At 39.9% G+C, this 25,661-nt stretch overlaps 1 protein-coding gene across 2 annotated transcripts; it reads right to left on the minus strand.

Annotated features, from left to right (window-relative positions):
- Window positions 1–888: 888 nt before the first annotated feature.
- Window positions 889–21,692, minus strand: LOC124158855. 2 transcript variants are annotated; one of them, XM_046534232.1, is made up of 10 exons: window positions 21,543–21,692; window positions 18,116–18,222; window positions 15,917–15,987; window positions 14,138–14,314; window positions 12,309–12,412; window positions 9,941–10,032; window positions 8,783–8,938; window positions 7,333–7,524; window positions 4,453–4,685; window positions 889–1,058 (listed from the first exon to the last, which is right to left on the minus strand). In XM_046534232.1, the coding sequence occupies exons 2-10, from the start codon at window positions 18,201–18,203 to the stop codon at window positions 1,002–1,004; spliced, it is 1,170 nt and encodes a 389-aa protein (XP_046390188.1). In that variant the 5' UTR covers window positions 18,204–18,222; window positions 21,543–21,692; the 3' UTR covers window positions 889–1,001. The 2 variants fall into 2 exon arrangements, with proteins under 2 accessions (XP_046390188.1, XP_046390187.1); XM_046534231.1 differs by having other exon boundaries at window positions 7,333–7,578; window positions 21,543–21,691.
- Between the last annotated feature and the right edge of the window lie 3,969 nt (window positions 21,693–25,661).

Here is a 25,661-nt window from a genome sequence, read left to right on the forward strand (position 1 = left end):
ACCAAACGGCTAATTTTATGGTGCGCGGTGTCATTTATTGCCCTCGCGTGTCTTCATTTTCGATTTTTTCATAAAACAAAAAATAAATCAGAATTGAGAATAAAAGTTCCTTTAAAATGACGTATTATTGATTGTTATGGCATGCACTAAAGTCCAGATATAATTTGCAAATTACAGCGGCACATCATTTTGACGCCGACAGTAAGTAAGTTCAAATGAAATTAATATAGAAGAAACGAGACAAAAAGTGATGAAAATTCAGCTTATACTGATTATATAAAGTTTTTCTTCTGCTTTTAAGCGTCATGTAGCCCTAGATACGCTATCACTAATGGAAAGGAGGCTGCGTTTTTGCTCTAACAGCATTAGAATGGAAAACACTTTGTGACTTCTCCAATTATTTTAAATTTTACCTCCGGCTTCGGCTGTCACGCCATTATCAAGTACACCTTTTTGTGTTCTTAATAGTGGCGTGACAGCCGAAACGGCAGTATTTTTTAAATTAAGTGTGGAAGTTGCGAATTGTTTTTCATTGCTAATATATCACCCTTCCACCACGTAAAAGCTTCAAGTTTCGATTCAACATTAGAATGGAGAGACATAATTTTGGAAAAAAAAACTTTTATACACGGAAAAATATCCTGAGAGGAACGCCTACAGTTAAGTGAAGACAAGGAAAATGAACATTAGGAAACTGAAGGAGCAACTTGAGTAAGAGAGAAATGCTGCACTATACCAATCTTAGGATTGTTATACTACCATACCCTGTTATTTTAAAAAATCATGTCAATTTTAAATGATAATTCTAGAAGTCTTTGTAATGGGTCCAATACTCAAATTCTTGCCATACCTTTGCATTTGGATTTTGTGAAAACATAGGCAACAGTGTTTAAAATATTCTTATTTATTCTCTTCACTTAAATACATAGGTACAAAATTTAGAACAGACAATCTCTCTCCATCGACACACAAATCTCTTTGAGCAGGAAACTTCCAGCTGACTAGAACTGCACCGTTGTTTTAGCCTTGGCAGGAAACAGGTCCCTGTACGTCGGCGGCTGAAAAAAATTATTGGAGGCATATTTTTGTATTTCAAACTGAAACTATATATAATATATATGATAATTATTTATATATCACACTGATCGATTCCAAATTTTTTATTGTCAATTGTGATAGAATTAGAAAAATAAAGAGACGCGTATTTTCCCAAAAATTCAGAGACCATTAACATTAATTGTTCCCATCTATAGAACTAAAATCTTTCAAAATTCATTTTTTGAAAAATGGTTGGATCCTTAAAACTTGATTCCGCAACGTTTGTAGGATCTTGCGGCAGCAAAAAAATTTCAGAAAAGTTAATGTTCTACTTTAAGCGAATTTTATGTTAATGCTAATCTTCTTCTTCTATATATTATATATATATAAAAGAAAGTCGAAAATCGTGTTAGTTAGAACACTTATAACTCGAGAACGGCTGCACCGATTTCAATGAGATTTGGTTCATTGGATTCGTCTCAGGCTTACCACTTTAATAACTGAATTTAGTAACAATATAACATTTTAATTACTAAATATATTCAAAATATTAATTAAATTGAAATTACATTTAAAAAATTTAATTCGAGCTAATTGTAAGCCCAGCCGTGGCCCAGCTCGAGTTGACACTTCACTACCGTGTTTGTAAACAAATCTCCAAGCAATTGTTGACAAACGGTAATGTCCGTGTTCCTGTCGAGGAATCGAGTAGTTTTAACTCATTTCCTTGGAATGATTTCAAATTAGTTTCAGTGAGCTCATCAACAAAGAGTTCCAGAATATGATTGATCACCAAAAGAATCAAAGATGGTTGATTTAGCGAGCAAGAACGAAGATGTGGATGACTAAAACGAGGTAAATTCAAATAGTTCGTACCCTGCATGGATTCGAATCTTTTAAATGTGTAACAAACGAAGACGAAATCACCAACTATCTATCTGAATATTTTACGTCCTTGGACGTACCTGGCTTACCAAGGCACGATTTACAGAAAAATGTAGTTTCTGTGCTCATGATCTTTCGAAGCCTAAACCAACCATAACTATCCAACGGAACGTGTTTGATCATTAAAAAAATTGGCGATGAATGTGATTCACGCAACTTTACTCAAAGGAAAATTCAAAGGTTAGGAAGTCCTCATTCCGTAGATTCCATGATCTCAACTCATATGCCCTTTTGAGCTGAAACGTATTCAATTTACAATTCGTGTTGCATTCGTGATAACGATTAAAAAATCGCATGGTCAGTCTTTCAGTTTTTGTGTTGTTTGTGCTCATGTGCTAATGAAAACCCATGATTTTCTCATGGTCAATTTAGCGTGTTATGTTCACGAGTCGATAAACCATCCTCTGTATTTCTTCCTTCGCTTCAAGTGCGTAGCTAGGATAGGGGGTTTTGGGCGCAGCTAATACCACGGGTCTGTAGGGTATAGAAAACTCGCTAAGGTAAGCGGGAAGTGTGGGGGCACTTCCCCCAGACATTTTTTAAGATAAATGGTTCAAAATAGTGGGTTTTGTGGCTGTGTGAATAGTTAAATATGTTTTGTTTGTTAGTCATCCGTCCCCCTAATATTAATAACAAAATCTTTCATAAAAAAATTCTCTAAGCTCTTGGGGGGGGTTTATCCCCCAAAACCTCCCCTCTCTGCGTCACTGCTTTGCTTCGCTATATTTATTTAGCTTCATCCGCTTCATCTTGCGCCTGATAACAAAACAAAAACTGTTGTTTATCAGAAGGTGCTTGGCGCAAGACATTAAACCCGAATGTGTAGGGCTCACTGTGGTGCGTTTACGCATGCAGTACGTTTACGCATTGCATTTTTTCCAAACAGAGATACTAAAACTGGCGCGCCTTAAGTCATTTAATGCGAATGCTGCTTCATAGGGGCTTTTCTTGCACGATTTTGAGCATCAGTCAAGCGTCGGTCTGGGGTCGTGTCAACCTGCCCCCTGAATGGGCCAAGTGTATGCAACTGACTTGGACCTAAAAACATTTTTTTACAGCTAATAACGCAAATAGCCAACAACTGAATGCGTATAATTTTTATTTCATGAACTGCTTTATTAAACCACAGTGCCCAAAATTTCATAAGCTAAAACGTAAGAAAATTTGTTGAAAAAAAACCGCGTAAACGTGCTCCGATTCACCCTATGTAGATTCAATAAAGAAAATGTCTTTCTGACAAGCAATTTTGGTACTCATTTACGTAGTTTTATTGAATTTGTATCCTTATTTTATTATAATAAATTAAACATGATTAAAAACGATACAGCCGTTCTTGATTTATAAATGGTGTAAGTAAACTGTAAGTTCATTGATTGTTAGGCGGTACGAAGTTCGCCGGGTCAGCTAGTATATCTATAAAGTAAACGCAGCTAAAATATGCGATGCTATTGTTTAGGGTACATTGTCGAGAAATTAAATAATTGTACATTGAATTTTACCTTTTATTGATTACTGTCGTGTATTTATTTGAGGGAGGCGACCGACAGCCTAGGTCATTCGCAGGCTTTTTGGTGCATGCAATGGTAGGGAAGGAAAGGTGGAGAGTAACCTGGTGTCTGCATTTGCCTGCTTTTTAAACATATGAGCCTAAAGGACCATGGAGCACCAATTAAGGATCAGGTAGTCTCTGATAAATCACCGCCGGAACTCGAATCCGGGCCTACGGCGTGCTAAGCCAGGACGAATACCCCAAATAATAATGCTCAAAATGGAACCATCAATTTACCAAATGGATATCATCTCGTTGATTTTTTTTTCAACTGCATACTGTATTGAGTAGGTATATCCTTTCCTATAACTTGTCATATTTTCCTTCTTCAAAGTGGATATCAAGAGAAACATATTAAACCTGACAATTTTTTCATGTCTCCATCCCAAAAGTCCTTTACCCTTTTTGCGTACATTTTGTATCAATCAGGCTAATTTTGTCATTAATACTCACTAAGACTCTTTGTGAGACGCCGCATGGTGGGATACATTCATGTGATTACCGAGGCGTGGAGTGAAGAGTGGTGATAAAGATACACACTAAAGCACTACTTGGTGCTTTAGTTTTTATATTTATCACCATCTTCTAGAGAGATGTTTCTTCTCAGAGTCGGTTGGGGTGTATTGATCATCAGAATGCATCAATCCTGAACAACTTGGCTGCTTTCATCGATAGAATCAGGTTAGTTAATAATGGCTGGAATTCTTATACTAACAATGTTTGAGTCTCGGATTTCGGGCGTTCCTCCACGTTGAGTTGTCCATAGGTGACGACAGTTTCTCCAGCCAATCTGCATCAAGATGGCTGGAGAAACTGCCGTCACCCATGGACAACTCAACGCGGAGGAACACCCGAAAGCCGAGGGTCATATGGAGAAACGCCGCGGAACCTTAGATATAATTATCAATGTTTATTCTCACCTGTTCGAGGTCTTCGTACTGGGGCGGTGGCGGCGAGGATGAACTGATAATGACGAAAGTTGTGGGACCTATAGAGCCCCTGGGCACCAAGGAGCCCCTCTGTGACACCGAGATGGTGGCCGACTGGTGCCGCACCCGGCAGCAGCATTCCCAGATGCCGCAGATGAGCAGCACGGATCCACAAGTCAGCATACCCAGAAGAACGTATGAACCGGGGCCCAGCCGAGGCAGCGCTACAATGTAACGAGGGAAATGATATACTCACGGTGATTCAACAATGCTCTTCAATGAATTTGTACAATATTATAATATGTGTCATGAATCAACCACAACAATAAGGACCGGCAGCATTGTTTGAATGTCGTTCAAATCTTATTATTAATCTTTTGAATAAATTTCGGAGCAAAATATTCGCTAAAGAAGTCGAGGATATTTTGAGAAAACCTGCAAAATGTAACTCAACGGACGATATGCATGAAATAAGGGAAATTGATTCGTGATGAGAGCGGTTCAAAAATTCTTTATTCCCAAGAACGATAAAAGGCTCCAACAGACTTCACCGCGAAATGAAAAATGGTGTTTCGTACAGTGGTTTAGCAACCAAAATGTTCTTTTTTATGAGTACCGAAATAAATACCTAGGAGTACTACATAGTCAATTTTTACATAGTGTGCCCTAAGGTTGCGATGCATTTCCACCGAGGTCAAAGTACTGTCGTAGGTAGGGAAATGAATAGTTCATGCTTGGTAAGAGCTAGTCCCTGCCAAGTAACTGCACCTGCAAAGGTGTTAGCATCTGAATGTAGCTAAGTGTATGTTGGAAAAAAAATACTCTCCCCCTGCCCCACCACCCGCAGGGGGCTCGCTGAGTATCGTGTAGATATAGCTGAACAATCACACGATAAACTACAGTCCAGCCCACATCATACCGTGCAAGCCATCTCAATGGTGTTTGGCAGAGGTTTTAGTCGCTGATGCGCGATGGAACACTCTCGGCGTTCCAACCGGTTAGAATTAGAGCCATCTTCCAAAAAGAATTTTTTTGAGGTTTTGCAAACTTTTTCGAATTCAGCCCACTGTGCGTTGGTACCACGCAAACCCTGTTCTCGGAAGGAAACCCAGGAACTCTTCTCACAATCAAATCGCTGGGAACAATCATGATATCCTTCGAAAGGCTTTTAGGTTTAGCTTTTTCTCTAGTTTTCACATAAATGGCACCTGAGGCCTTCGGATTGTTGCGAATCAGCGATTCTATTCATGGGCGTAGCGAGGAGCAGGAGGGGGCGGCTGACCCGAAAAATTTTACGGCAATTGCATACCCAGGAAGTATATTTTGACGCTATTCTGGCTCTTAAAACTAGACAGACGTTCATGGTGAAACAAAACCAAGTACTGTTCCACAAAATTTTTATTATTGTTATTAGCTGTCCACTAGTTTCGACGTCTATACCGTCATTATCAAGACAAAGACGTTTTGATGGTATAGACGTCGAAACTATTTGACAGCTAATAATAATTTCAAAATAGTTTTCGGAACAGTACTTGATTTTGTTTTAACCATTAACATTTCATCGTTCCACCAAGCAACTCCCATATCGATTGATTTTATTAGATAGACGTTAACAAAAATAGTAATTTCGTAAGAAAAATATTATGAAAAGTGAGAATTTCACAGCTTATAAAACTTAATGATTTATTATTGCTCCCTTACACTGGCGGATCCAGGATAGGAACAAGGGGTAAATCTAGGGGTAAATAAGTGGGGGTAATCTTCCCGCTGTAGTGGGGGTCCGAAAAAAATTACCATTCTATCTAACAGTGGCGTAACTATGGGGGGAATGAGGGGATAGATACCCCCCCAAAGCCTCACAGAAAAAATAAAAAAAATATTTAAAACTATTGTCTAGTTTAGGCATGTAAAAACTGCATCTGCTTAAAGTTAAATTTTTAGTACCAAAATGATTTAAAATGTATTACCAGGCATGTCATTTTTCAAACATTTTCCCGGACCCCCCATCGCTTGGAGGGAATCACCGCCCCAGGCCATTCCATTCCCCCAACCCCCCCCCCAACGTATATTCCTAATTACGCCACTGCGTTACGGGGATTCAGTAGCCAAATACCTCCAACGAGCACCTTTTCTTTTTATACTAACAGAAGGAGTCCGAACAACCCCTGCCACCCGCCAATAGGGTAGTTTCCTTCATCAAAGAAACCGAAAGGCATTGATTGCGATTTGTTACCCACAATTACTGTATTCATAATATACAAATTATTTCGTTTTAGAAATACCGGTTTAGACGAATGGCAATGGTCCATTTTTATCCTCATTTGAAAAGGGCCAGATTGGCGCCCATGCGATGCCACTCCACGCGACGTCACAGGGACCTAGTTTCTATAGGAGAAGATAGGAGTTATACATCGTCTGAGATTACCAATGCATGCATGAGGCGCAGAGCTCAGGGAAACATGTCTTAATAATCACCTATTAAAACTGGCTAAGGTCGGAAAGTTTTCTTCGTTTGATAAGGTATTAATAAACCTTTTTTAAGCCAAGCGCTACCAGCCAGCAAGGTACTCAGCATCCTGCGTCCTATCAGCGCTCAGAGCCTCGATCAAGGTCACCTCACAAGACGGGAGGGGGAACCAGAAATACGTCACACGGAGAGATTTCCTTAACCGTCGCGTTATCGCGCGCTTGAAAATTTTCACTTTTCATTTAATCGCGGAAAATAGATATCGTCATTTAAAAATCTAAAAGCGTGAAATACGTACTCCAGGAGTTATAATCTTCCGATATAGGCAATAAAAAATAATAGGAAACCACCCTATTGAGGCAGCTGGCGGGATAAATTTAGATGTAGATGAATAGTTATCTCACCTCCAAAAAAGCCTTTGGACCTTCCGTCTCTGTGGTCAGCAACCTCTTCACTTTCTTCGAATTCGTCGTCGAAAGCGGCGCCGCCATTCGGAATCCTTCCCCTCGAAGGCGCATCACTCCGCCTGGCGTCGCCGGGTAGAACCAAATCGCTAACGTCGCCCGATTTGACGGCTAATATCCTCTTCACGTGATCTGTCAATATGTCCCACGCTTTACTCGGTTTCGTCTTGAGTAGCTCAAATTCATCTTTGCAAAATAAACAGCAGGTGAGAGCCAACACCTCCTTGCAACACTTACACATAAGAAATAAATGAAATCCAGGTATTCAAGTCATTATTCGGGTGGTAGGAAATGTAGAGCCGATAGGAAAATCCTTTATTAACAACTATGTCCATTATAGTGACTTTTTATTGAGCAAATAAAGTATTTATTGATGAAAGTATTTCAGTGACAAGCATAACATGTTCCAATTCAGTAATGCAATCAATTAAGGTCCATACACTCCTTGAATAATAGGAAATAATATTAGTTGGAAAATTTGTATTTGATGAAAACTCACATTTAAAACAAGAACATGTACATGAAGAATATTGATAATGAAAGGAACAATGGACAACCACACATAATTATTGTGAAATCATACAGGAGAAATTAATTAGTTACATTAAACAAGATATCACGGTAAAAATTACACAAAATAGTCAAAGGAAGTCATGTGAGGAAAGCATGAAATGAATTATAATTCAATTCATTCAATAATGAATATATACACCGTTGAAAAATAAACTGTTGAATACATTTTGTGAGAAAAATATAAGCAGTGTAATTTAGATAAATGTCCAATAGTTTGACTGGCGTGCTTAACCATTTAATCTCAAGCTATTCCTGTATAGTAGAAAGAAATTTTCAGCTAAAATTAGTGAAAATATGTCTTAGTATTGAAGCATCGACGAAAATTTCGATTGGAGAGTAAGAGGGTTTATCATTCAATACATTATTCGCCAAATTTAAAAGTTTTTCCAAGTATAGTTTAAAAAGATTCTGGATCCGGCTCAAGGTACTAAATACCGTTGTTAATACAAAGAGCGAGGACTGAACTAAGCTTGCAGTGGCGAGTGCCGGCAGGATTGACTTACGTCAAGGTGATAGAAACTATCCTTTATCACCTTGGACTTACATCACTAACTGAGTAAGATGGCGACCAGCGCAAGATATGGAATATGAGTTTTTATGTTATAGTACTATTATTTTACACGTTTACACTATTATTGCTGACTGAGTAAAAAATAAAGTGAAAATTGTTGATGCAGAATTTTTATGTCTCAAATATGCTTTTCGTCGTTTCCAAAAAGCGTGAAAATAATCCGTTTGTATATCCAAATTGAGTTAAAGTGACCCCAGATTATGATGCATGTATAAGAATGAAGTGACCATAGCATATTTTCCTCACCGTCTTTCCGCTGGATAGGGCACATTGACACGGACTCTTCGTTTCCCGGGTGCGGGCAATTGATCCTGCCGTCGCAGGCGAATTCCTCTGACACGCACAGGCTCTCCTTCAACATTTTCCAGCACAGCACTCTAGTCTCCTCGTCACAAAGAGATCCTAAAAGCAACTCTCACAATGAAACATTTGACTATCAAAATAAGGGGATGTGGTAATCCTCAAAACAAGAGAATATCGATGGCCAAGTGCTAGTAACACGTATCTCAAAAAAAAGCAACTTTTCAGGAGAGCAGAAAAACGATTAATTTTTATTTTACTTGTACACTCAAATTAAAAATCAAAAGTTCATAACTGAAAAAGAAGCATTCATTTGTAAACAAAGAGTTGTTTTTTGCTTGTATTTTATTTTTTAATGATATTACACTCATTTTAAGATAGCTGTCCGAAACCGGCCGAATTTGAGATACGTGTTGTTAGAACTTAGCCATCGATATATTCATGCCATGTTTTATCGTGGGAGAAATAAATATCCTCACCATCAAGGGAAGATATGCGAGTGAAAACCAGATAGATTTTAAAGTTCGTAGCGTGAAAGAAATTGAAATTCTAAGAGATACTCGTTGCTCCTCACGCGTCCAATGGGCCTTAGTTTTTAAGTCATTGTCGAGAGAAAGTGCCACTTAAACTCCTAACATTATGTAACCCGATATACACCAAGAGAGAGGGTGTGTGAGGGAGGGAGAGAGAGAGAGAGAGAAAATCCAAAAATATCAAAATTTGGCCCATGGAATAAAAAAATATTTGGAAACGGAAAGAAATCACTGTTCCCCCATAGATAATTTCTGGGTAAGTATTATCATAAAAAAAGTTCAAAAACGAAACTGAAAACCTGGGAATTCAAAAATACCTGACTAACCTCGGAAAAAAGGCTGATTTATTACAGAATTGCCAGATTGTGACAAGATTTCAGGGAAGGGTGAATTCTCCTTAACATCTGAGCCTAATCTTAATCAACCTTTAGGATACGTGAATGTTTCCAGTTGGTGTAAAACAGCTGAGAGAGTGACAAAATCGAAAATCATAATGATAATAATAATATTAGATGGCATGCAGTTCGTTTCGAGTTACGAATAGATGGATGAGGAAGAGGAGCAGACTTACCCCTTGCGACTGCAGTCACCACAATCTCGATGGGTTCCGTGAGGGTTGTGGACATCTCTGGGGTAGTTCTGGCGTTCCACCGAAGCGTGACCCTGCCAGAGGGGAAAGAAGAAAAGACACATCCTGAGGAATAATGTGCGACCAATGAGGTGATTCGATGAAAACGATGAACTATAAAAAATGGAATGCTGAATAGCGTCAAAATCGATTTCCTGGCCTACAATTCCCTAAAATTTGTTTTGGAAAATTATACAAGTTTTATCAAAATTTTTAATTTTAATTGCTTCATTAGTTTTTGTAACCTAAAATGTCTACAATTGTTCAATTTTATCTGTTATTGAGAATAAAAATGAAAGTTTAGGCTCCGAAATCGGTTTAAAAAATGGGTAATCAAAAATAATTTATATGGGAGAATGCCCCTCTCTCACGGTGGGTATTCCATTCTCCCCGGACCCAGATCATGACCCCCCCCCCCCAAATTTGATGCTGAATCCGCCCCTGATTGTCACATGGAATCTGTGTTTTGGAATAGTTTATACATACTTTCTCTTAATATTGGTGTACGAGTCCTCTAGTCATTATGATGCGCACTTCCTAACATTTTTTCCGTCTGCACTACATCTTCGTTAAAACTTTCGCCGGTACTTGTCATGTTGAATAAAAACTTTTGGGCTATGTCGCTGCGTCAATTTTTGGGTGGCCCCAACGTTTCCCGGCCGATGCTGGTCGCTTTCTCAAGGGATTCTGAAGAGTTGGGAATTTAACTTCATTTATATAAGTATCTGTGTCCGTAGGTGAGGGGAGGGGAGCGGGAGGTTGGAGGAGTGGGTTGTTGATTGTTTTTCCTGATTACGGGTTACCAAGTACGGCTAATTTCAATGCCGGTGTTCCTGTTGAAATTGTTCTTCTCTTCTTTAGATATAACAAAGGCTTCTCTGATGAGTCTCTGTTTAAAAACTTTTACTTCGGCAACGATGTTTGCTTCATTAAGGTCGATTGTTAATAGGGTGGTTTCCTATTATTTTTTTATTGCCTTAATCGAAAGATTATTACTCCTGGAGTACGTATCTCACGCTTTTAGATTTTTAAATGATAATATCTATTTTTCGCGATTAAATGAAAAGTGAAAATTTTCAAGCGCGCGAAAACGCGACGCGTTAGTAGGAATGATGGGAAATCTCTCCGTACGTCGTATTTCTGGTTCCCCCTCCGCCCGGTGAGGTGACCTTGAGGCGAGGCTTAGCGCTGATACGTCGCAGGCTGCCAGCGGGTAGCCTAGTGCCCTGCCGCCTGGTAGCGCTTGGCTTAAATAAGGATTATTAATACCTTATCAAACGAGGAAAACTTTCCGACCTTAGCCAGTTTTAATAAGTGATTATTAAGAGATGTTTCCCTGAGCTCTGCGCCTCATGCATGCATTGGTAACCTCAGACGACGTATAACTCCTATCTTCTCCTATAGAAACTAGGTCCCTGTGACGTCACGTGGAGTGGCATCGCATGGGCGCCAATCTGGCCCTTTTCAAATGAGGATAAAAATGGACCATTGCCATTCGTCTACACCGGCATTTATAAAACGAAATAATTTGTATATTATGAATACACTAATGGTGGGTAACGAATCGCAATTATTGCCTTTTGTTTTCTTTGATGAAGGAAACTACCGTATTGCTAACTGTCGGCGACTGTTTTATACTGATACATCTTTGACATTGTATATCGGCTAATGGTAGAAGGTAAAAAAAGAATGCGTAGTTAGACGACTTGTCCCTTCTTTGGCTTCCCGTCGGCGGTAAACAAATCGACGTTTCTAGCTTTTACAGAAGTAATGAAATTAGCCGAACACGCAGCGCTGGGAAACACAATCGACCTTGAGGAAGCAAAAATCGTTGCCTAAGAAAAAGATTTTAAACAGAGACTCGTCAGAGAAGCCATTGAAATATCTAAAGAAGAGAAGAACAATTTCAACAGGGACCCCGGCATTAAAATTAGCCGTACTTGGCAACCCGTATTAAGAAAAAACAATCAACAACTCACTCCTCCAAACTCCCGCTTCTCTTCCCCCACCACCTGACACAAATACCTATACATATGAATTTAATTTCCAACTCTTCAGAATCCCCTGAGAAAGCGACCAGCATCGGTCGGGAAACTTAGGGCCACCCAAGAATTGACACGGCGACATAGCCCATAAGTTTTTATTCAACACGTTTGTACTACTTTTAAATAATTGAAGTACATTTTCAATTTTTGTAATTGAATTTTTAAGTATAGAATTAAATATTCAATTATCACTCTTTTACTCTCCAGTTTCATGAGAGAACACGCCTATCTATAGAGGAAGTAGGCTTTCTCGAAGCCTTGCGTACCTGTGTGGGTAGACTTCTGGGTAGAGTGCAAGTAGTCCCCTCTTCTCGCGATCGCACATGTCCAAGTACCACGACTCGTTCTTGCTCTTCCCGTCATAGGACCACTGTCAAAGGTGAAAAATACAGATCACATAAACAGAGCAGGCACACATTCAAAGAGACGAAGTATCGCGTAAGCACTTGGGGAAGGGAAGGAGGGGGGTAACGAGCTTGTTAACATTCGCTGACAATAGGGTAGTTTCCTCCATCAAAGAAAACGAAAGGCATTGATTGCGATTCGTTACCGACCATTAGTGTATTCATAATACACAAACTATTTGGTTTTAGAAATCCCAGTTCGAATGTTACTGGTCAATTTTAACCTCATTTGAAAAATGCCAGATCGGTTCCCATGCGATGCCACTCCATGTGACTTCGCAGGGACCTAGTTTCTATACGAGCAGATAGGAGTTTTACGTCGTCTGAGATTACCAATGCATGCATGTGGCACAGAGCTCAGGGAAACACCTCTTAATAATCACCTATTAAAAATGCCTATGGTCGGAAAGTTTCCTTCGTTTGATAGGGTACTAATTATCCTTATTTAAGCCAAGTACTTCTAGCAGAGTACTCTGCTAAATCCTAGCTGGGTATTTCGCTACCTGCTAGCAGCCTTCATCGTAGCGGCGCTCATAGCCTCGCACCAAGGTGGCCTCATACGGCGGCAGCCGGAACCAGAATAGGGTAGTTTCCTTCATCAAAGAAAACAAAAGGCATTGATGGCGATTCGTTACCCACCATTAGTGTATTCATAATACACAAATTATTTGGTTTTTGAAATACCGGTTTAGACGAATGGCAAGGGTCAAATTTTATCCTCATTTGAAAAAGGCCAGATTGGCGCCCATGCGATTCCACTCCACGTGACGTCACAGGGACCTAGTTTCTACACGAGAGGATAGGAGTTATGCATCGTCAGAGGCTACCAATGCATGCATGAGTCACAGAGCTCAGGGAAACATGTCTTAATAATCACCTATTAAAACTGGCTAAGGTCGGAAAGTTTTCTTCGCTTGATAAGGTATTAATAAACCTTTTTTAAGCCATGCGCTACCAGACAGGAAGGTACTCAGCTACCCGTTAGCATCCTGCGTCCTATCAGCGCTCAGAGCCTCGATCAAGGTCACCTACCAGGCGGGAGGGGGAACCAGAAATGCGTCGTACGGACTTTTTCCCTTCATTCCTACTTACGCGTCGCGTTTTCGCGCGCTTGAAATTTTTCACTTTTCATTTGATCGCGAAAAATAGATATCGTCATTTAAAAATCTAAAAGCGTGAAATACGTACTCCAGGAGTAATAATCTTTCGATTTAGGCAATAAAAAAATAATAGGAAACCACCCTATTGCCTCATGGATTTAAATGGGAAAAAAATGGAAAGGCAGGGGAAACGATGGGAAATCTGACAACACAGTAGGTAGAATCATGAAGTTGATAGGACAACAGTTTGAGACGCACTATTATCCGAGGCCGCACGCCAAGCCTGTTGTCAAAATGATTGGCTATAGGAAAGTCACGCAATGAGAATCTTTCCCTCCGCTTACCTCCCCTTGCTTTAGCCACGCTCCCTCACCCGCAAGTATCTTTCGAATCGAGTATATTTTGGGTATAGTATCGTAAGAAATGGGATTTCTATTATGGCTGGGATGCCAGGGAAGAATAAGGATAGAACGTAAATGTAACATTATTTCCGCTGTTTCCCGCTTAGAAATAAATTATTAAATTTCCCGCAGCTGAAGGTTAATTAATGATATCTAATAATGATGATAGCATACACATGTTAAGACTCACCAGGGAGAGTGGGCATGGTGCGTCCTTGGGGAAGTTGCTCAATGAGACGGTGATGGCGTGAGTGTCTTTTGGTGCCTCGACCACGAGGGCGCATGGAGGATCTGCCATCTTGGCCACCAGCAGCGCCGCCGACCGCTCGCCCGACCCCTCCAGCACCAACGATCTCTGGCGGAAGAACTGCAAAGCAGAAACCGCAGGTGGGGAGAAGTCTTGGCAACTTGAAGTAGCTTGTCAGAGCCACAGTTACTTTTTTTAATTCGTCATCAATTACTAGGACCATTTAAAATTCTGAGTAGGAACAACTTCCCATGCAAAATAGCCAAGATACTTGAGTTTCAAGTGCAATATCACGGTAATTTATCGATCTGTTGCGATAAAATAAACTTGAAATGAAATGCAACTTACTTTTAAGTTTTTTTTTTAAATCATAAGTAACTCATCATAGAATCAAGAGAATTTTTTACGAATTTCAGTAAAAAGGTACACTAAAAACACATTTTTTTAAACAATTTGTGGTAATAATAAAATTACCACAAATATCTGTGGTGAGGAGGCTTTCCTACGTCAGGATCTAGAGAAAAAACTCTGGATTATTCTTCACATTAGGTAATATTCCATTTCTCACGGGAAATCGAATTAGGTTGCGGTAGTGGACATCAGTGGCACCGACTCCATGGGGCCTGAGGGGGCTCAAGCCCCATCAAAAAATTCGTTACGGGTGTGAGGAAAAAATGTTTCAGGGTTGTCAATTTTCCCCGGAATGTCCAGATATCGAGATTCGAGTTATCAGGGTTCTGATGTTGACCATATGACTCTTCTAAAATGCTTGAAAAAAACTTAAAACTAAATTATAATTTTATAAAATATTTATAAAACTAAATTATTATAAAATTTCTCGGGGCAAGATCCCCGGTTTGGGCCCCCCCAATAGTTTTTGTAAGTCGGCGTCCCTGCTAGTGGTCGTCCGCGTTGCCTTAACTACGGCGTAGGGAATCTCCCTTCCCTAACCACTCCGCCTTTATATTTACACCATGAGGCGTCATCAGGCTCTCATCGTGCTGGCACCTCATTCTCTTTCCCCTTCTTCTGCCATCCCCCCGCTTGAGAACTGCGGGCGTAAAAGTCTCCGACTTGATTGCCAGCCCTCGAGAGTGTATCCCTGCGGGGCCGCCCTGGGTACACCCATTCCACTCTAGGCAAGGTGTTGATGAATGTCCATTCTTGAGGATGACTTTTCATACCCATTCTTGTTGAGCGGAACCTTAAAATCTGCCATTCCAAGCGGAGTTACCGTTTTCCGAGACCAAAAAAATCCATTATTCACACAAGACCGAATTTTATTAACGCTATAATCAAAGGCGTACTTAGGATTTTTCAAGTCGGTAATAATAATGCGTATGAGCCCAATATCAAACTCATATTTTAAACTGCGCATCTTATGATAGTATCGTGTTAAAGCTAAGATACTACTGGTACCAGGACTTTATTTTGAAGGCGGAAGTGGGTAAACCGACATGAAAATTATTTTACAAACTAGCAAATAAATATTTTAATTTACGTCAAATCACGTTATTTACAGGAAACTTGAGCCAGAGGGGGTGAAGAAATTAGTTTAAAATATACGTAAGTTTGGTATTATTTCAATTATTTAAAACCATATCATAATCATTTTTCATCATGTAGGTCACGTGCAATGTAAGGTGGGTATGAGCACTATACATCTACTTTCGGAATTCTCACGTTGAGAGCAAATGAAAATAGTGTTTTGTTTGTGCTCACATCAGAATCCGGCTGTAGGTCCATCTCGTTGCTGAGGTCCTCGTCTCGTGGACACACTTTCTCCAGAGGAGCTGCAAGAAAAATTAAAACAAATAAATCAGACAGACAATCGTTTTTGACGCCAGATCGGCGATGAATTAACTTAAGGGAGCACTTTGCGTGAGAACGCAGTGCCCTCTGGTAGGTGATCACGGAAATTATTACCGCGTAAAAAGCGTCGTAGTTAACAGAAAAAATAGTCCTATTTAAGGCCGATTTACAGAAAAAGTTACCAATAAACTAACCGTAGCACAAGACTACATTACCTTGATGAATTAGACGACGGGATAACTTAATCGGCAACACCTTGAGACATGGTGGTGTGATGAAGACAATCGTTGAAGGGCAAGTAGAAGGGAAGAACGGCAGCGGAAGGCCTCGGTTGAGATAAATGAAGCAGGTGATTTAAGACTGAAGATTATGTGGGTATTAAAAGATTAGCTGATGGGAGGACATAGCAGAGAACTGTACTAAACCAGTATAGGCGAATTTACGGGGGGTACGTGCTCACCCTCCCTTACGCTAAAAAAGAAGGTGGCGAACCGAGATGATGGCATCTATATGCGACGCGAAAGCCGGAAAACCATTAAGGTGACAGAGGGCATGCCATGCTAGCACGAAAATAATCCGTACTGATTTATCCGTTATTGATCGCGAGCAAATAAAAAAATACATAAGCTTTCTAATGGAAACATAAAAGAAAACTGTCGTTATTACCTATGTAACTTATCCACCTTTTCATATTAATGACTTTTATATTAAAGTCAAACGTATATTTCGCACAGTAATCGATGAATGTTGTTCTAATTCCCAAATATGAGAAGACCGTTTGCCTGTCTGACCGTTGTGCTACCCCCCCCCCCCACTCCCCCCCGCCCCACACGCACACACAAAAATCCTCGATCCACCCTTGTAAACCAATCTTCGCATTGTTGTCAGTCGATAACGATGCTTAATTTTATTAATTAATCAATTGGGCTCTAGCACAATTAAAAATGCGGACAATCACGTCAAAATATATTACCCGGGTATTGAAAAAGCCCGCCTACCGGGATTTAAGCCCACGATAAAAAGGTAAAGATTTAACCGCCAAACCCGGGAATTTTGCAGTACATGGGAATAGCGACTTGACTCCTCTATTACGTCATTATTCCTTCCCTATGTTTTTCATATTTATTAACTGGGTTCCCACTCTAACTAAATTATAAAATTTACGGTTTTTTCCAGGTTTTCACGCTCTGCATGCCGTCAAAGTCACGGTTTGTAGATAAAGAAGGTAATAAAGTTAGGTAGAAATATTGATCACGTAGCAATCATCGGCCGCACGTTAACTACAAATTTAACAAACGCGAAAGACACCGTGAATGCAAATGCAGCAATCAAAGTGCTATCTCTACGGACGTCACATATCGTTTGCAAAATTCAGCTCCGGCTAAAGGTTGCGAGAGTTAAAATGGAGGGACCAGGGTGCCAGGGAAGTTAAGAAGTGTCTGAATTTTCGCCAGGGTTAATGAATACTTTGGTTACCAGTATTCTGGCTTTGGTACAGGCTTAAGGTCAATGTGTCATCATGGCACACGGACCAATAATTGCGCTTCGAATATACGTGTGCAGATAAATCCGTGGCTATGTCTGCACGTGACTGACCTTCAAATATGGTTGAAATATCCATTTTTCTTTTAATCTCTCAATCGTAGCTCTACGGTCATAAAATCATGATTGAGAGATTTTTAATGCTTTAGGACGAAATTCGCGACTTTTTCCAGGTTTTTTTTTTTCACGGTATACGAAATTCACGGCTTATCCACGGTTTTAAGGTTTTCACGGTTGAGTGGGAACCCAGATTAAGCAGCGTATACGTCATGGTGCCTTCTATTCGTATTTCGGCGCACACACTCAAGTCGCTAGCAAAGCTGACAATGACTGCCTTGCGCGTGATGTCATCACTGAGTAAATAACGTGGCCTTCGTTCGTTCCAGCGCAATGATCAAAATATAAATTTAAATCCATCAATGCGAATGAATTAGGCAATACAATTCTGTTACAATTATAAAAACTATACAGTTTGACCCATATCCTTATTTCGCGCCGCCTCCCAAAAAGAATATTCATTGTACAAATTCTTCAGAAGGTAGAGGATGGTTTGGGGTAGCTACTCACCAGTTATGTACGCTGATGCAGCGTTTGAAGTCACAAGCAGCATGGCGAATAACAGATAGGGATCATTGCTTTGGAGCTGGCATTTCATATTTTCCGACTTGATGAACCTGAAATTCATTTTAAAATATAGGTGAAATTAAATTGAATATTAAAAATTCGCATTTTTCAAAAATATTGTGTATGAAATACGCCGAAAAGTAAAAAAATAAGCTTTTCATTACTCTAAGAATAAAGCTGATAGGGTTTATTGCAAATGAATGAAGTAGAGCTTTAAAGGTGAGTAAGGATTGGCACGCAATATTAATTTCAAAACCTATTTTTAAAGTGAATTTACACTGTTTTTTGGAAAAAGCACGTGTTTTTAATACCTTTCATTTTACTCTTATTTACAACTCTTTAGCGGTGAATCATGCAATCGATTAATCCAGAGCTGTAAAAAAAAAATTTCTCCCAAAAATTTGTAATTAAAGTCATCAAATGAGAAAATTTAGATCTGTTTTTCCGCAGGGAAATTTAGTTAATTAATTACGGCACGATGGAACAAAATTTAAAAATGTCTGGTAATTGAATATTGTGTTGTCATCAGGAGCGAGAAAATGTGAAAATTTTCAAGCCGGTATTTCCGGTAGTGAGAAGCGGGTAAAAAATAAATAGCTAAATTCCATTAATGAAACAGACAAACAGACGAAGAAAGTCAAGAAAAAGAGTGTAGAAACTATTGTTAACTATGCTGTCATGCCGCCATTAAGCATGTTCCACTGAGAAATGAAGAAAATTTATTAATTTCATTAAATGTGGAAAATATATTCTCTACCTGTTATGCTTCATCGAATGAAGCTGAGAAAGATCTTTCTTATGCTATATTTTCTGTGAATGACGTTTCTTGAATCAGATTTTTGAAAATGGAAAATGATAATGGAAATAATGAAAATTAATGAGCTATGGACTACTCCAGTCCCAAAATCCTCCGCTGAAAAACGCCGCAAGCTTCCTGGAAGATTGTTCACGATCAATGACCGCGCCGAAGCCGCGATTACAATAGGGTAGTTTCCTTCATCAAAGAAAACGAAAGGCATTGATTGCGATTCGTTACCCACCATTACTGTATTCATAATATACAAATTATTTCGTTTTAGAAATACCGGTTTAGACGAATGGCAATGGTCCATTTTATCCTCATTTGAAAAGGGCCAGATTGGCGCCCATGCGATGCCACTCCACGTGACGTCACAGGGACCTAGTTTCTATACGAGAAGATAGCAGTTATACATTGTCTGAGGTTACCAATACATGCATGAGGCGCAGAGCTCAGGGAAACATGTCTTAATAATCACTTATTAAAACTGGCTAAGGTCGGAAAGTTTTCTTCGTTTGATAAGGTATTAATAATCCTTATTTAAGCCAAACGCTACCAGCCAGCAGGGTACTCAGCTACCCACTAGCAGCCTGCGTCGTATCAGCGCTAAGCCTCGCCTCACGGTCACCTCACAGGGCGGCAGCGGGAACAAGAAATACGTCGTACGGAGAGATTTCCCGGCATTCATACTTAGCCGTCGCGTTTTCGCGCGCTTGAAAATTTTCACTTTTCATTTAATCGCGAAAAATAGATATCGTCATTTAAAAATCTAAAAGCGTGAAATACGTACTCCAGGAGTAATAATCTTTCGATTTAGGCAATAAAAAAATAATAGGAAACCACCCTATTGCTGTATTGGTGAGTTCAAAAATGACCGCAACCAATCAGTTTACGGAGAGAATTTTAGTGGCGCATATGTTTGCGTTGCTTGAGTGTAGAGGAAACGAAAAACCAATAATTTTACAGTATACAGGAAATAATTGAAAACAGTATAAGCATTGTAGTTTAATGAAATGATTTGATTTTTTTATTTTTTTTATATTTTTTCGCCAAATTGTTTTTTTTTTGCCTTTTTTCACTTTGTTTAAAATCGCTGCTGCGAATTTCATAGATCTAATGAATTTCACTTTCTTTTGTTATTATTTTTCTTTGATACTTTAAAATTGAAAACAATAAAACCGTTGACAGTACGCTCCTTTCCATTAAGCCCTATTCAGCCGTATTACCGTATAAGCTGGATTTAAGTTGCCATTTAAGACGCATTTTATTCCGTTTTCAATAATGTCTGCAGTGCGGCGATGAAGGCATAGGGATCCTTTAATTCTCCATATTTTCTATAAGTAGAGTATTTTCACTCGCGAGGAATAGCAAAGCCGTGAATTCTATAGATTCCACCACTGCGAATTAAAATTGCAGAAAAAATTCCCAATTATAGCTTATTTCCTCGTGAAATTTGGATTGCTATAGATCTAGTATAGGGATAGGATGTATAGGATATGTATGATATGTCCCATGGAATTGACTATATCATATCCTATATCTATCCCTCTACAGTACTGTCACTGCTTCAATACAATTTAAAGATGTGGCTGAAACATTTACGGAATTAATCGTACGCGATATCTCCCCACCAATGCGCCTAACTGGAAAGCTGCCCCTTTGTACCAGAGACATTTAGCGGATCAAGAAGTTCGTGCCAAAGTCGGAAGGTGCACGCGTCACCATGACAATAAATGACGTCATTTGAGCGAGTATGTGCTCTCCTTACCTCAGTCGACTAACGCAGTAACGAAAATGATGGGCCTGCTCGTATGAAAAACGAATATTAAAAACTAGTAAATAAATGGAAAATTAAATAATTCCACTCCGTAAGGTTCACAATTTCCGTGAAATAGGCACGACCTGAGTTTCATAACATAGGCAACAATTATTATTATTTTTGAGTGGAAGGTTAGGCGGAGGAAGAGTTGGAGTAAATTATGTGAAGAAGGAGAAAGGAAGATTAATAGGGATGCAGTTACTATTACTATTTTTTCACTAGAAATTTTAAGTCAATAGCCAATCGTAGTCCATGGGCCCACGCTATTGTTGATGCGGGGAATCGTTATTACCAGTTGCACTAATATGACAACAATTCTCAACAAATGCCACAAATATGTTAACGTCACACAGACGAAGGGGTGGCAGGGGATTTTAACTTGTATCAGGCTGGCAGGGCTTTGTGCCGTACGTAAAAACATAATTGGAAGGCTTATTGTTTAGAGCACAATAAACTAAGTATCGTAACTAATATGTACAGAACGAATGTAAACAACGCATGCGGTAGTCAACAGTGTGCGTTACGTCACTAAATGAGGGATATGGAGACCGTTAGTTTCAGTGCAAGATACGAATTAACGACTTTTAACCTGGGATTGCTGAATGAGTACCAATCATATATGGATAAAAATTTGACCGTAGAATTTTTACGTCTCAATTACTTTTTCCTTTGTTTCCCATAATTATGTCAATACTCCATTAGTGGCAACAAATAGTACTTAATAATCATAATGATTAAATAAAGACACTCACCACGAGATTAAGGACTTTTCATCCCCTTCTTCTAGCCACGCCCTCTTGCTATCTTTTGTTTCAAAGGACCACCACCGTCTTCTTCTTCCACCAATGTGTCTTCAATCAATCGCCTTTACTTCCACGGTCCACAGCTCTCACGCTAAACCCCATATGATAAGTGGAAAGAGATAAGCCGGTGACCCTTGACATGCAGACTAGAGGGGTGGGGACACCCCCAGTAGTTGTCCAGCGCGCCCGGGAGAGGCGCTCTCGTCGGCCTTCTCACCACAATTGCTTTCACGAATGAAAATATGAATGCTGTCGACGAAGATGTTCATAAGAGGGCGCTGTATGCCTTCATCATGAGTCAACGTTCAGAAGTATGATTTGGCGGAGCTCTCGACTTCGTTCCGTACCTGCTAAACTTTCTACATTTACGAAAGTCTTCTCTTTGACACCCTTCAAAACCTGTCCGAACTTATTCCGGGCCTTCCTTTACCCTTCTACTTGTCCTTCGATGGTTGTCATCCTTCGGTCACATCATACCGTATGCCGTGTCCGATTTAATTGTCCCGTATTCTTCAAGGGTTTTTAGATAGGATTCTTTTCTTCCACTCTTCCGAGGGCTTCCTCAGGTCTATGAATTAGGTGAGGTGATTTTGGCGATTTTTGGACCTCCTCTCCCCTCTTTAGTGAGATATGGTGAGGTTTGGCTCGACCCCCTCCCTCTAATCTCACGTGAGATAGTTCAAAATGCGTATTTTCAGCGCAAATATCTATGCTTGCGTTGGATTTATAAAAAAATTGTGTTATTATTTTTATTCAAGATTATAGTTAAGACTAGTATTTTTATCACCAATATCGTGGTCTAGAATCGTTTTTCGTATTCTCAGCTGTAAGTAGATTCCTCTTCATGTAAAATGCCCCCTTCACATTCGCTATTCTACTGACCATTTCCTAGCTACACCCCTGTTTACCCGGTAGCAGAACTCTCACACCTCTTCAAGCTCCTTTTATACAGCGGCTGATTTCCTTTAGTAGGTAGGTAGGTAGGGTGGTGCATAGGTCTTTACAAGGTAGGGTGGTGCATAGGTCTTTACAAGGTAGGGTGGCGCATGGGCCCGCCGGCTACCTGAGTCGGTCCCATAGTTTTCATGGTCGCTCCTTTCCTCCCCAGGCGCTTGCAGGTCGCGGACCGACTCAGGTAGCTGGCGGGGCCGTTCGCGACCCTATAGTCTGTGAACCAAGGGAGGAAAGGACCGACCATAAAAACTCTATGGGGCCGACAGAGGTACATAGCTGGCGGGCCCGTGCGCTACCCTACAGTATACAGACTATAACTCCCAGCGCTTTGTAAGTAAGTAAATGATTACAGAGTCATCTCCTTTTCTCCTCAGAAAAAATATAAATAAGATACTCTCGTTTGCTTGCTGGGGGGTGGGCTCTGCCCCTGCGGTCTTTTCCTGTCGCTCTGCCAGTTCTTACAATTTTAGTCTTCCATTTGATCCATAAGGATCATTATTTTTTCAATGATATCTGAATGACCAAAATTGAATCCTATGAATACCACAGTTATCCGCTTCCAGGCTTTCTGACCACTGGCGTAACTATGGGGCGAGAAGAGGGGATACATTCCCCCCAAAGCCTCAGAGGAATAAAAAAATTATTTAAAACCATTGTCTTGTTTTGGCATGTAATAACTGCATCTGATTAAAGTCAAATATTTAGAGTCAAAATGTATTTCCAGGCATGCCATTTTTTCAAAAATTTTCCCTGACTGCCTGGGGGGATCGCACCCCCGCCCCCCCCTCCATCCCTGGCCAAAAGCATATCGCCATGAGAGCTATTTTCATTGGTTGCATTCTCCCAATCCTCAAGTACTGCTCCGTTATTTACTCCACTGCCTCTCCCTCCAACCTTAAAATTCTTGAATGCCCTGTTCATTTCTTTATTTCAGTAGTCCGACACCGTGTTCCTCACCTCCGTAATTATTCTCCCTCTGAAGTAACGTCTGCCCTATCATCGGTCCCACTATCCTCTCGTAGGAATTTTTATAATCTTTCCTTCACTTACAATGCCTTAAATGGTAAGTTCTGATCCTCAGAAATACCGCCTTTCTTTTCACTCCACATTCCCACCTGGGCCTATCGTAATAATCACCTACTACACCGACTGAAATTCTGTCTTTCTCTCTCCCAGAGATCACCTTTTTTACAGACTCCCTACCTCTTTCAATAACATTTCAACCACTCACCCTTCCCTGGATCTTTCAATGCCCATCAGATCATTCAAGAGGTAGCTTCGAAAAGCCATCTTCTGAATTTTTTATATCTTTTTTATAGATTATATTTGTTAAAGCTGCAGATTTGAACTTATCCCAATGTAAAGGCCATTTTGGCTGTTTTTGAATGATTCAATAAATAAATACATAAATATTCCTAGTTACGCCACTGACTATGTCAACATACTGAAAGTGGATCTGTAGAAGTGTAATATTTCTCCAGATGTTCATGTAAATATTTTGTTATCAACAATTAAAGACAATGTTCAATGTCCCATTGAAAATCCCGCGAGATTTTCTCAAACTTAAGTGTGTATGTACTCATTTTCCAAAGGACAATCCCAGAGCAAATAAAATATCTATCAATCAATTGATCTGTTTCGGAATTGGTTTTTATTCCAGGGTGTATATATAGAGTGCTCTCATCAATGGGCAACTGCCATAATGCCATGAATCATCCACTTGTACTTGTGATGTCCACCCCCACTACTCCCTCTCCGTTGCTCAGCAATATTCTCTTTTGCCAACATCATTCTGGTCTCACGCTTGGAGGAGAGGGGAAAACTCATCTCTCAGGCCCTAACCCAATGGAAAACTTGAAAAGAATTCACCAAAATCATTCAGGATAGCCTCAGATTCTTCATCATGAGGGAATTATTGGCATCAGAAGAACACCAACATAGTTTTTTAGAAATCTAAAAAATTGAATAATTGTTAATAAGTATCCTTAACCCTTAGACAGCGGGAACGTGTTGTACGGAGACTGCCGGAGGAACGTTTGATCATTGCTTGACTACCTAGGGCAGTTTCCCAAAATTTTTATTGCCTCCCGGGTAGAGCCCAAGTGCACTTTCCGGGACATAAAGGTATTGCTAATGCGGCTTAACTCTCCCCGGCCATCCCTCACGACAGAAGGTGCCTCCCGGAATTTTCTATCCTACTGCCCATTTCCAACTGTTTCCTTCCTGCTCCACGGTACTAATATGCCTATGACAAGTGCTCGAATGTAGGCCAATCAGTTGGCAAGAAAGAAAGAAGGGTTGCCCTGGAAAATAAGGATTTACTCCTTGCGAGTCTAGAGGGAAAAACATTTTTAGGTTCTCTCACACACAGGCTGGTAGCTAAAATCATTACTCCCTCAGCCAAAAAGTTAAGAGTAAGAGAGTCCCATAAGTTGGGTATGAATAGTATTAAGTATGAATAGCCATCCATAAGTTGGGAGAACCATAAGCTTATGGGTTGTTCACAAGAATGGGGGCTGCATGAATACCTAGTTGTGCTGAAATTTTCTGGCACTCAAGTGAGCAGAATTTTAGGGAGCATAAGGGAAATTATTCGGTAGGGGAGGTTGTTTGAAGGGGATGGCAAATTTTTCCCTCTTCTCTAGGCCTCAAGAGGAATGCAGAGTTGATTGTCAAGGTGACCAACCTGCACAGGGGTAATTTTACTCCGTTCATCTAAAGGAAGAAATGCCAGGTGGTTGGCAGCTAATGCAAGCATTCTTAACAGAGTGCCAAAAGTGGAAGGTCATTTTAGCTCACACTCCTTTTCCCCACAGCTCATCAAAATAGACTCACAAAGGCCCAGAATGGATTTTTTTTGCACAGGTGCCACAAGCTTTAAAGAAAGCTTTAATTGATGTGAGAAGGGTAATGTAATTGGAGAAGACCGAGCAACAATCGTCAAAACAATTAGAGCATTTCATTTTTATGGTTCAAAACTCTTTTATTACTAAATCCTATAAATATTGATGACTAGTAAATCACTGCTATCAGTAATAAAAAAATATAGTGACTATACAGATTTTCTGGAACCAGTTTCATATTTTGGGACATACCTTTGATCAAGACAATAGT

This window comes from Ischnura elegans, chromosome 5 (genome assembly GCF_921293095.1).
Source record: "Ischnura elegans chromosome 5, ioIscEleg1.1, whole genome shotgun sequence".
Lineage (NCBI taxonomy): Eukaryota > Metazoa > Arthropoda > Insecta > Odonata > Coenagrionidae > Ischnura > Ischnura elegans.